Source organism: Echinops telfairi, unplaced genomic scaffold, assembly GCF_000313985.2.
Source record: "Echinops telfairi isolate 266 unplaced genomic scaffold, ASM31398v2 ScPeMD7_36;HRSCAF=134, whole genome shotgun sequence".
Classification (NCBI taxonomy): Eukaryota; Metazoa; Chordata; class Mammalia; order Afrosoricida; family Tenrecidae; genus Echinops; species Echinops telfairi.
Window position 1 is genome coordinate 275,840 of NW_022103934.1, and position 12,086 is coordinate 287,925.

General features: G+C 46.0%; 1 protein-coding gene across 1 annotated transcript in view; it reads left to right on the top strand.

Annotated features, from left to right (window-relative positions):
• Positions 1 to 12,086, top strand: part of LOC101641701 (lysosomal alpha-mannosidase-like) — a 29,758-nt gene that overhangs the window by 15,701 nt on the left and 1,971 nt on the right. Inside the window, 10 exon segments of the mRNA XM_045290285.1 lie at positions 273 to 380; positions 942 to 1,058; positions 1,518 to 1,703; positions 3,252 to 3,349; positions 3,433 to 3,529; positions 10,447 to 10,581; positions 10,661 to 10,752; positions 10,942 to 11,029; positions 11,169 to 11,249; positions 11,782 to 12,018. Coding sequence (XP_045146220.1) covers positions 273 to 380; positions 942 to 1,058; positions 1,518 to 1,703; positions 3,252 to 3,349; positions 3,433 to 3,529; positions 10,447 to 10,581; positions 10,661 to 10,752; positions 10,942 to 11,029; positions 11,169 to 11,249; positions 11,782 to 12,018 — 1,239 coding nt within the window.

Consider the following 12,086-nt stretch of genomic DNA (forward strand, 5'->3'; position numbering starts at 1 on the left):
GTGAGCGGAGGCGTCCGCAGGAGAGGGGGGCGGGGGAGGCGGGACCGGCAGGTAAGGGCGGGGCCAGAAGGGGCGGGGCAAGGAAGAGAAGGGAGAAAAACCCGGCAGCCGCAGGGCCAAAGTCTGCATCCCTGGACTTGCGTGGGCGCAGCACTTGACCACCTGGGAGGGAACCCAAAAAGGACAATGTAGGGTGAACTACAGCAGGCGCACGGAGGGTCCTTTGAGAAGGGGCCATGAACGACCCGCCCCTCTGCTCTCCCTCCTCCCAGGTGCTCCTGAGCAATGCTCTGGCCAGACTCAGCGGCTTCGAGCAGAAGTTCACGTTCTGCCACAAATTGAACGTCAGCGTCTGCCCGCTCAGCCAAAAGCCTTCGAACGTGAGCCTGCCCTGAGACAAGGGGGTCCCTGCAGGAATGGGTGTGGTTTAAAGGGGGTTCTGCTCTTGAACTGCTGGGACCAGCAGCAGGACCCGTGGTAAGAGACCCAGGACAGGGTGGACAGAGCCTCATAGAGGAAGGACTCACAGTCCTGGCAGTTGAAGTACGTGGAAGGCAGGAGGAGAATATGGGAGAGCTGGGACTTCCTGGCGGTGGCAGCAGGAAGGACTAGGAGGGCCTCGGTCAGCCCAATAAATAAGTAGCTAGGGTTCCGGAAGGAAGGTGGAGAGATCGGGACCAGGCACAGAGAAAACTGGGACAAGTAAAGTGGAGACAGGGTCAGGGTCTAGGAACTTGGACAGTCAAAGGGTTCGATGACGGATTATACTCTTGAACAGATGTCTCTCTAAGAGCTGCTGGTGGTAGACCTGTCTACACTCAGGCAGGTCCTTCATAGAATTGAACTGGCAAATACTGCCAGCCTCTCCCAACGGCATGAACTGGTGGGCTGGGTACTATAAAGCCTGCGCAAACATAAGCTGCTTCTACCGCCTATCCTAGTTCCACGTCCTCGTCTACAACCCCCTGGGGCGCCAGGTGAATTGGATTTTGAGGTTGCCAGTCAGCGAAGGCCATTTCGTTGTGCTGGACCCTAATGGACAGACTGTGCGCAGTGATGTGAGCCCCCCCCCTTATATCTCACCCCATGACTATGAACCTCCACGGATATCTCCCACCCATGACCATTTAATCCCCAGAAAAGTGTCCCATCCAAAATAACCTGTCATGAATCTATCTTGATTTTATATATATATATATATATATATATATCCCGGCATCCTCTTTGAAGAGCTATCCTCCCATGAGTATATCTCACCTATTGGCTACTCAACCCCATAAATAGCCCTCGTTTAGTCTCCTACTGCACTGGTTTCTACCCCATGAGTGACTCTTCCTTTTTTCTCATAAATTGCTCCCTGAATGCACTCCAATATTTCTCACAGCATTCTTCTTTTTCTTATTATATCAGGAGCAGTCCTTACATTAGCTTGGGCCACCCCAACCCTGACCCAGAGGGTGGCTGTATGTGTGCATCCATAGACCTCTGTCTCCGTTTCCCTCCTCCTATGGCATCAGGTAGTACAGCAGCCACCCCTGGTCAGCACAACACACCCTCCTGAGCTGCTATTCACGGTCTCTGCACCTCCTCTGGGATTCAGCATCTACTCTGTAACCCAAGGCCCTCTGAAGAGCCCTCCAGCTGACCTCACCAAGTCTGGCCTACAAAAGCCCCAGTCCTCTGACCTGGTTATTGAAAATGAGGTAGGACTCGAACGTTGAAACCGTTCTCCTCTTGACAGCTCTGAGTTCTATGGTGATCAAGAAGTGAAAAATGAAATTCACTCCTAGGAGAGAAAGGGGCAAGAAAGAGTAAATTAAGTCCAAGGAGATACAGAGGGCAAGAAAGAGGCTAAATAACGCATTGTAGGTGACAGGAGTGTGTTATTTTTTATCAGAGTTAACATTTTGATTGAAATGTATCAAGGGGAGAGACTGTATATTGTCAGGGTGAGTGAGTGGCAAGGATGGACCAGAGGAAGGCCTCCCTCAGAAGAGAACACTCCGTCATTCCCTGGAAAGAGGTGAGCGATGCAGGAGTCTGTGGTGGGGTCTTAAAGACTTGAAGGTAAACAAGCGGCCGTCTAGCTCAGAAGCAACAACGCCCACCTGGAAGAAGCACACCAGCCTGTGCGATCACAAGGTGTCGAAGGGATCAGGTAGCAGGCATCATCAAAACCAAAAATCTTACCATAGTGAATGATGGGGGAGGGCGGAAGGGGAGACCCAAAGCCCATTTGTAGACCACTGAACATTCCCTTACAGAAGGGTATCGGGGAGGAGACGAGCCAGTCAGGGTGCGATGTAGCAACGATGAAAAATACAACTTTCCTCTAGTTCCTAAATGCTTCCTGTCCCCCCCCCCCCCCACTATCATGATCCCAATTCTACCTTACAAATCTGGCTAGACCAGAGGATGTACACTGGTACAGATAGGAACTGGAAACACGTGGAATCCAGGGCAGATGATCCCTTCAGGACCAGTGGTGTGAGTGGCGATACTGGGAGGGTAGAGGGAGGGTGGGTTGGAACGTGGGAACCAATTACAAGGATCCACATGTGACCTCTTTCCTGGGGGACAGACAACAGAAAAGTGGGTGAAGGGAGACGTCCGACAGGGTAAGATATGACAAAATAATAATTTATAAATTATCAAGGGTTCATGAGAGAGGGGCGAGCAGGGAGGGAGGAGAAAAAATGAGGACCTGATACCAGGGCCTTAAGTGGAGAGCAAATGTTTTGAGAATGATGAGGGCAATGAATGTACAAATGTACTTTACACAACTGATGTATGTATGGATTGTGATAAGAGTTGTATGAGCCCCTAATAAAACGATTAAAAAAAGGAGTCTGTGGTGGGGTACTCCAACAGAAAGCATTTATGGACCGTTTGAACTACTGTATGCAGATCGGTGTACTGAAAATAGAGTGAGTGAGGGGTAAAATAAGGGCAGGGAGTTGTGGACCAGTAGTTTAGGTTTCAGAGAGCCACAGGGAAGACTGCATTTCACTCCTTGGGCATGTAGGTAGGGTACGAAGGCAAGAGATCCGGCAGGTAGGGACAGCAGTTTTCTGGAGGGAGATAATCAAGGCTGACAATGGTGGAGAGACCACTGGTCCAAACGTTGTAGAACGTGGGTTGTGAAACAAATGAAAGATGGCCGTTATGCTAGTGATATTCTGAGTGCCTGGATGGACAGGGCTTGCATTGCGGGGACAAGACTCATTCACACTGGCCTCCTCTCTCTCCAGCACACCCGGGCTGTGTTTGATGCCCAAACAGGGATCTTAAAGGAGATTGAGAACCTGGACCAGAAGCTTCTGTTACGAGTCCACCAGACCTTCTTCTGGTGAGGAGTGGACACCAGTTCTGGGAAGATGTCCAGGAACGGAACTGGTCTTGACCCACTCTTCTTGATTGCACTTGCTTCAGGTATAACTCCAGCTTAATCTCAGGAGCCTACGTCTTTGCACCTGAAGATTTGAATCCACTGCCCAAGAGTTTCTCACCTGAGACACACCTGGTGAAGGTGTGGAAGCTGGGGTAATGATGCGGGTGTCAAAAAACGGTGTGGGGGAAAGGAAAGTACGTGTGCGGGTGAGAAAGCCTGGTTGTTGGTGTGCCTGGTGCTAGGAAACCTGAGGATCTACATCACAAAAATGAGAGGGTTGGTTTTGTTTTTTGAAGTCCTGTGATTTTGTTATTGATGGGCTTTGTCTCTGTGGTTGCCTCTTGAAGGGCTATATCTGATCTGTGGGATTTTAGTTATGGAAACAGATGTTTGGGGCTTTCTCTTTTGATGTATGAAAGTTTTAGCTTGTACTCTGCATCAGAGAATTCACATTCATAGCTATGGATGGCCTACCTTAGTAAAACCAAAGCTAAACCCACTGCCACGGAATCTATTCTGATTCATACACTAATCTTACCAAAGGTTTTGTAGACGGTAAATCTTTACCAAGACAAACAGCTTCATCTTTCTGCTGTGGAACAGTGGATGAGTTTGAACCACTGACCTTGTGATGACCAGCCCAATACCTAACCCACAGCAACACCAGCGCTACCTGTGCCTATCTGAAGGGCACTATAAAATGGGTTTACCCAGGGGTGCATATTAGCACCTTGATTGGACATTGGTAGACTCTCCTATAGTAGAAACCATGATTCCACTCTAACTCTGCATTTGAAAGAACCTGAAGGGGCCATGTAGGAGTCATATACAGGCAGGCACTGAAATGTCCTCTAGGAGGTGGTCAGGAGGCTGGTGTTCACCGAATTCACATTTTATCTTTTTGAAAGCGTCACATGTGATGTGAAAATCTGAGGATTCGCCCTTGAGTAGCTTTTCTATAGTTTACCCATGGGTCACTGTCATAAGACATTATTTTGGCTGCTATCCCAGAGCCACACAAAAGCAACACTGCTCTGAACATGATCAGTATATTCTCAAAATCCATGGGTATTTAGAGAGAATGCTCACAAGACTATCATTGTCTGAAGATGGCAGAAATAAACCTACCACAACAATGTTGCTTTCGTTCTACCTCACAAAGCTTAAAAGCAAACCTCAGAATTGCCATAACTATATGCAATGAAATAAGTGTCTCCCAACAAATGTGCTTGATACCATTGATGTATGAACTGCTATAAGAGCTGTAAGAGCCCCCAGTAAAATGGTCTTTTAAAAAAAATAAATATCTCCCAGGTAAAAATCATTTAAAGCCATATGAAAGGATTTAACAGCCCAAAACATAAAATTCTCAATACTCATTTTGTTTCTGGCGATGGACAAGATGGAGCTGAGCATGCGTGAAGTTCGCAGTTTCCCTAATGTAATCGATGCACCTAAGATAGATCACTTGTCTGTCAGTTTGTCATACTGCGGTGGCTTGTGTGTTGCTGTGTTCATGGTAGCTATGTCGCTGGTATTTCAAATGCCAGCAGGGTCACCCAAAGTGAACGGGTTTCTGTAAAGCTTCCAAACCAAGAATACACTATGAAGAAGGAACCGGTTGCCCATTTAGGGGGAAGTGCTCCTGAAACCTTACATGTAGCATGGAAATATTGTCACATCCTGAAGACCTAATGAATAGAAGCAGCGTATCATTGGAGGTCGGGCCTGAGGTGGGCCTCTCCGGCCAGAGGTCACTGGAAATGTGACTGAGAAAGAGCTGCTTTCTCACAGTAGAGTCAGCAGTGGGGACATACGGAGTAAAGTCTGTGGAAGCGCAGCCTGCAAGATCTTCACTTGCTGATGGAGGCACAAGTCAAGGTGAGATGAAACAACTGCAAAAATCTACTAATCACCGTACCTTGGAACGTACAAAATATGAATGTAGGAAAATTGGAAGTCATCAAAAATGAAGGGGACCGCATAAAGACATAGGTTACAGGGAGCTGAAATGGACTGGTGCTGTTGGCCCTTTGTAACCAGAAAATCATGTGGTTTACTCTGCTGAGAATGACACCATCGAGAAGCTTGAGTGGCATTGCATTCATTGTCAAAAGTATATTTCAAGATCTATCTTGACTATAGTGCTGTCTGTGATAGGATTTTCTCTATCTGTATTCAAGGAAACACAACCGGTACAACTATTCAACCAACCACAAAAGCTAGTGATGAAGAAATTGAAGGTTTCTACCGTCTTCCATTAGAAATCGATCAAATATTCAGTCAAGAAGCATCGATCATGATGAGTGACTGGAATACCAATGTTGCAAACAAAGAGGAAGAAACAGTAGTTGGAAAATAAGACCTTGGTGACAGAAGCAAGGTTGGAGAGCACATGATAGACTTTTACAAGACCAACGATTTCTTCATAACAAATACCTTTTTAACCCCCAACAACACAAAAGGCGACTATACACATAGACCACTCCAGATTGAATACACAGAAATCAAATTGACTGCATCTGTGGGAGGAGAGGATGGAGAACCCCAATATTAGCAGCGAAAAACAGACTAGGAGCTAACTGTAGAACAGATCACCAATTTCTCATGTGTAAATTCAGGTTAAAGCTAAAGTAAATTAAAACAAGTCCAAAAGAGCCAAAATAGGACCTTAAGTCTATCCCACCTGAATTTTGAGAACTCAAGAGTTGATGCGTTGAACACAAAAAACAGAAGATCTGATGAGACGTGGGAAGACATCAAAATCGTATTCGTGAAGAAAGCAAAGGGTCATTAAAAGACAGGAAAGAAAGAAAAGATCAAAGTGAATGTTCGACTCTGAAATTTGCTCTTAAACTTAGAGTAGCTAAGGGAAACCGGAGAAATGAAGTCAAAGAGCTGTCCGGAACATTTCAAAGGGAAGCTGGAGAAGACAAAGTGGAACGTTATAATGAAATGTGCCAAGACATAGAATGAGAAAACGAAAAGGGAAGAACATACACAGCCTATCTTACACTGAAAGAACTCAAGAACAAATTCAATCCTTGAGTTGCCATCTTGAAAGATTCTATGGGCAATATAGTTCATGATGCAGGAAACATCAAAAGAAGATGGAAAGAATAAGCAATCACTTTATCAAGAGAACACATCAACTTTCCATCATTTCAGGAGGTAGCATATGGACAAGAACTAATGGTGCTGAAGGAAGATTCACACTGCACTGAAGGCATTAGCTTTAAAAAGTCTCCTTGAAGTGATGGAGTATTAATTGAAATTTGTCAACAGGCTGATGAAGCACTGGAAGCACTTCCTCATCTATACCAGGAAATTTGGAAGACAGCTACTTGTCCAACTGACTAAAGAGATCCATATTTGTACCCATTTCAAAGAAAAGTGACCCAATAGAATGCTCAGATTATACCATTGCTATCACATGCAAGTAACAATTTGCTTAAGATCAACAACAGTTGCAACCTGTTGACATTGACAGAGAGCTGCCAAATGTTCAGACAAGATTCAGAAGAAGACTTAGAACTAGGGATATCATTGCTAAATGAATCTTGACTCAAAGAAAAAAGCACCAGAAACATATTTATTTGTGTTTTATTGACTATGCCAAGTTCATTCGACTGTGTGAATCATAAAAAAAAAAAAAATCTATAGTTAACCCTGAGAAGAACAGAAATTCCAGAGCACATGTTGTGCTCATGTGTAACTTGTCCATGGATCAAGAGGCATTTGTGAAAATAACAAGAGAATACTGCATTGCTTAAAATCAGGAAATATGTGCATCAGGGTTGTATCCTCTCACCATATGTGGTAGTTACATAATCTGGAGTCAATTTGAGACTTGAGGGGATTAAGAGTAAAGGGGTGGAGTCTACTCTCTCAACCAGGTTATAGCCGATGAGACCTCTGTGTGGACATGACCTTCCCCTGAGAATTCTGAGAACTCCTGTGTTGTCCTCCTTGGAGATGGGAGATACTTTCTCTCTCCACTCACTCCCTTGGAGACTCTCTACTGACAAGACTCACTCCCTGAGAGACACTATTGACAAGACACATGGCACTACACTGATAGAACCCGGGGCCTGGAAACTGGAGAAGGCACGTGGAGACCCCTGCCAGCGCTGAGATGCTTACAACACCACTGGATCCAAAGACTTTCTACCAACTGGTCTGTGATCATCCTACATTTGGCATCATTGCATGTGTTTTATGAGTCTGAAGAGGACTTTATAGATTGGTATCAGGCATATAGGCTAATATCAGACTTATTGGCTTGGAATGAAATGTGTTGGGATGCTTTCTTAATGTACAATTACCCTTTATGTAAAACTCTCTTATACACATATGAGTTTCCATGGGCTTGTTTCTCTAGTCTTCCCAGATGAACACGCCATCCTTATTCAATCTGAATGCTGAGCAAATAATGATACAATCTGGTTTATATGAAGAGTGTGGTATCAGGATTGGAGGAAGGCTTATTAACAACTTGCAATATGCAGATGACACAATCCTGCTTGCTGAAAGTGGGGATGACTTGAAGCATGTGCTGATGAAGATCAAGAACTGCAGCCTTCAGTAGGGATTACAACTCAATGTAAAGAAGACCAAAATCTTCACAACTGGACCAATAGGTAACATCATGATAAATGGAGACAAGAATGAAGTTGTCAAAGGTTTTGTCTGCTTGAATCCGCAATCAATGGAAGTAGCAGCTAAGAGAGCAAAAGAAATATTGTCTTGGATAAATCTGTTGCACACGGTCTCTTTAGAGAGTTGCCAAGCAAGGATGTTGTATTGAGGACTAAGGTGCACCCGACCCAAGCCATGGTCTTTTCAATTGCCTCATGGGCATGTGAAAGTTGCACATCGAATAAGGATGACCGAAGAAGAATCGATGTGTCTGAATTATGGTGCTGTAAAAGGATACTGAGAATACCATGGACTCCCAAAAGAACAACAACAACAAATCTGTCTCAGAAGAAGTACAGCCAGAATGTTCCTTAAAGGCAAGGATAGAGAGACTTTTGTTGTCAGGAGAGACCAGCACATGGAGAAAGACATCAGGCCTGGTAAAGTAAACGGTCAATGAAAAAGAGGAAGGCCCTGAACAAGATGGATTGACACAGAGGCTGCGACAGTGGCCTTGGATGTGAGAACAATTAGGAGACTAGCGCAGCATTAACAGTGTTTCCTTCTGTTGTGCATAAGGTCAGAACCGAATTGAAGGCAACTAACAACAACAACAAGAGAAAGGATGAATTGCAAAAAGCTTTGATGTCTAAGAAGCAGGTTTCCCAATGGTATGTACTTGACTGTTGTGGTTGACTGTGTAATCAGTTCTGACTCACAGCAACCCGAAGAACAACAGAGCAAAACACTACCCAGCCCTGCGCCAGCCTCACAGTTGTTCTTATGTTTGAGTCCATTGTTACAACCACTGTGTCAATCCATCTCATCGCAGACCTGACTCTTTATCACTGCTCCATTTAACAAGCATGATGGCCTTCCCTAAGGACTGGTCTCTCCTGACAACGTGTCCACAGTACACGAGATTAAGTCCCTTCGTCCTTGTCTCTAAGGAGCCTTCTGACTGTACTTCTTCCAAAATATGTTTGTTCTCTTGGCAGTCCTTGGCACTTTCAATATTTTTCATGAACACCATAGTTCAAATGTATCATTTCTTCTTCAATCAATCTTCTTAAATGTCCAACTTTCACAAGCATATGAGGCAATTGAAAACACCATACCTGGGGTCAGATGCACCTTAGTCCTCAAAGTAACATCTTTGCTTTGCAACACTCTAAAGAGGTCTTGTGCAGCAGATTTACCCAATTCAGCTGGTCTATTGCTCTCTCGACTGCTGCTTTCATGAGCATTGATTGTGGATCTAAGCAAGACAAAATTCTTGACCACTTCAGCTTTTTCTCTACTTATCACGATGTTACCTATTGGTCCAGCTGTGAGTTGCAATCCATACTGAAGGCTGCAATCCTTGATCTTCATCAGCAAGTGCTTCAAGTCCTCCTCACTTTCGGCTTATTGAAGGTTATTAACATGCTGCACTTCTTCCAATTCTGACGCCACATTCTTCTTCATAAAATCCAGTTTCTCTAATAAATTGCTCAGGATACAGATTGAATAAGCCTGGTGAGAGGATACAGCCTTGGCACACACAGTGCCTGATTTAAAACCATGTGGTATGCCCTGGCTCTGTTTGCACACCTGCCTCTTGATCTGTATACAGGTTCCTGAAGAACACAAAATAGTGTTCTGGGATGCCCATTCTTTTCAAGGATATCCATAGTTTGTTATGGTCCATAGTTTGTATGTTGAATGTCAGTGGCTACTCCATTGAAAATAGACAACCTCTTCCTTCTTCCTACTCTCTTCTTAGTTTGGCAGTGCTGCTGTGATTTGTTCATCATGTCTGACCCTGTTGGTGTCTGATATGCCAGTATCACAATAACATACAAGCCACCACAGTCGAAAATGCTAACCGAGGAGTGGGGTTTTAAGAATTATATGTAAATTTTAGAAAATGAAACTCTCTATAATGGCAGAAACCAGTGATGGCTAAGCAAAGGGTGAAACAGGTTCTCAAAAATGGGAAGTCACTTTTGAGTCTGATGTATAGGTTCATTATGCAATTTACTGAATTGATTATTTCGTGGAAAGGTGTGTGTGTGTGTGTGTAAACATTTTAGAACTTGTGCACTTTAAATAAGTAACATTATTTTATATGATTTAGAACTAAAAACCAGCTATTCCATGTGCAATGGAAACAGGGAAAATTGAGGACAATGAGCAAAGTCTAGACTAGATAGACATGAGGGGCCAACTTCAGGACCATTAGGAGGTGGATCTTGTGGTAGGGTTAGGGTTTGGTTTAAAGCTAAGATTAGGGTTAGGGTTAGGGTTCTAGGAGGTGGGTCTTATGGCAGAGTTTACAGGTGGGTAGAGTTTGCAGCTGAGGCAGAACGCGGTAGGACTCCGCACTGCTCAGGCTATGGCTTACCCCAGTCACCACCTGTCCCCCATGCTAACAGACAGCCTTGGTGCAGGAGGTGCACCAGAAGTTCTCAGACTGGTGCTCCCAAGTGGTTCGTCTGTACCCAGGACAGAGACACTTGGAGCTCGAGTGGACAGTGGGACCAATACCAATGTAAGTGGGCAATGGCTGGATCACAGGGGGCCCCAGGGAATGGTAAACCTCGGGTGTGGTTAAACCTCTTGCATGGAATCTGGCTTAGAGATGATGCTGGAAAGGAAATCATCAGTCGCTTTGCCACGGTGCTGAAGACAGGTGGGCGTTTCTATACGGACAGCAATGGCCGGGAGATCGTGGAGAGGAGGTAAGGATGAGTGCGACAGAGGAGTGGAGTGGCGGTGGGGTGGCCATAAGGCAAAGGACAGTCTACAGTTCACCTGAGTCTAGAGAATGATAGGGGAGTGTGTGAGTGTCACGGGGGTGTTGGAGGAAGAGATGAGGGATTAGGGGGTTCGATCACCAGCCCTGGCAGACTTCCTCCTCCTGACTCTAGGAGGGATTACCGGCCCACCTGGGACCTGAACCAGACTGATCCAGTGGCAGGAAACTACTACCCAGTCAACAGCCGCATTTACATCACGGTACCTTCAGACCCCCAGCCTGACCTCCACAGTGCATCTCATCCTCAAGTCTGTGTGCTCGTGCCCACCACCTCTGTGTCCTTCATGCAGGTAGGGCAGGCATGTAGGAATGCTTCTCACCGAGACACCCTCTCCCCAGGACGGGAACATGCAGCTGACAGTGCTGACTGACCGCTCCCAGGGAGGCAGCAGCCAGAAGGATGGATCGTTGGAGCTCATGGTGAGTGGACCCGAGTCCCAGGCCAGGATCCTCCCGCCAGGCTTTTTCAAGAACCCCCACCTGCCCTCAAACTAGTTTCCATTCACATTACGTCACCCCCACACTTACTCTTTCTACTCAGGTTGTCCTAACTAACTGGTGATCCCCCACTGGTCCTTGATCATTTGTTTGTTTATGTCCCGATTTTCTGTCAGGTGAACCTCAGGATGGGATTCGTAAACTAAGATTTTTCTAAGACGAGAAACACCCTCCTCATTCCTTTCTCTAGGTCACTCCGTCAATTCCTTGCCCACATCCTGTCTAGGACTCTTGTCTGCCCAGGCCCCCACTTTAGGTCCTGTCCCTTCCCTCATCCTACATCTTCTTGGCTCCTCTACCCAATTTTTTACTCTCAATCCCCTGAAGGGGACTCACCTCATGGTCCCCACAACCCCTATCTAATCCTCCATTCAGGACTCTCCACCAAACCTCCTCCTTTCTGGTCACCTCCTCTCTCAGGCTCCCATCTTTTCTCTGGTTAACCGTCTGCCAGGTGCACCGCAGATTGTCCACAGATGATGGAAAGGGTTTGGATGAGCCCCTGGTAGAGATGGGTCCAAGCAGGGAAGGCCTGACTGTGCGAGGCCGCCACCTCGTGCTACTGGACAAGACCCAGAATGCTGCCACCAGCCACCGACTGCTGGCCGAAAGGGAGGTCCTGGCTCCACAGGTAGTGTTGGCCCCTAGCGACGGCTCCCTCTCCTGCAGCAGCGGCAGCCCACTCAGAAAGGTGAGATGCTGAGGCTGAAGGAATAGAGGGAGGAGTCAGGAGGGAGCAGAGGAGAGAGGCTGGTGGAT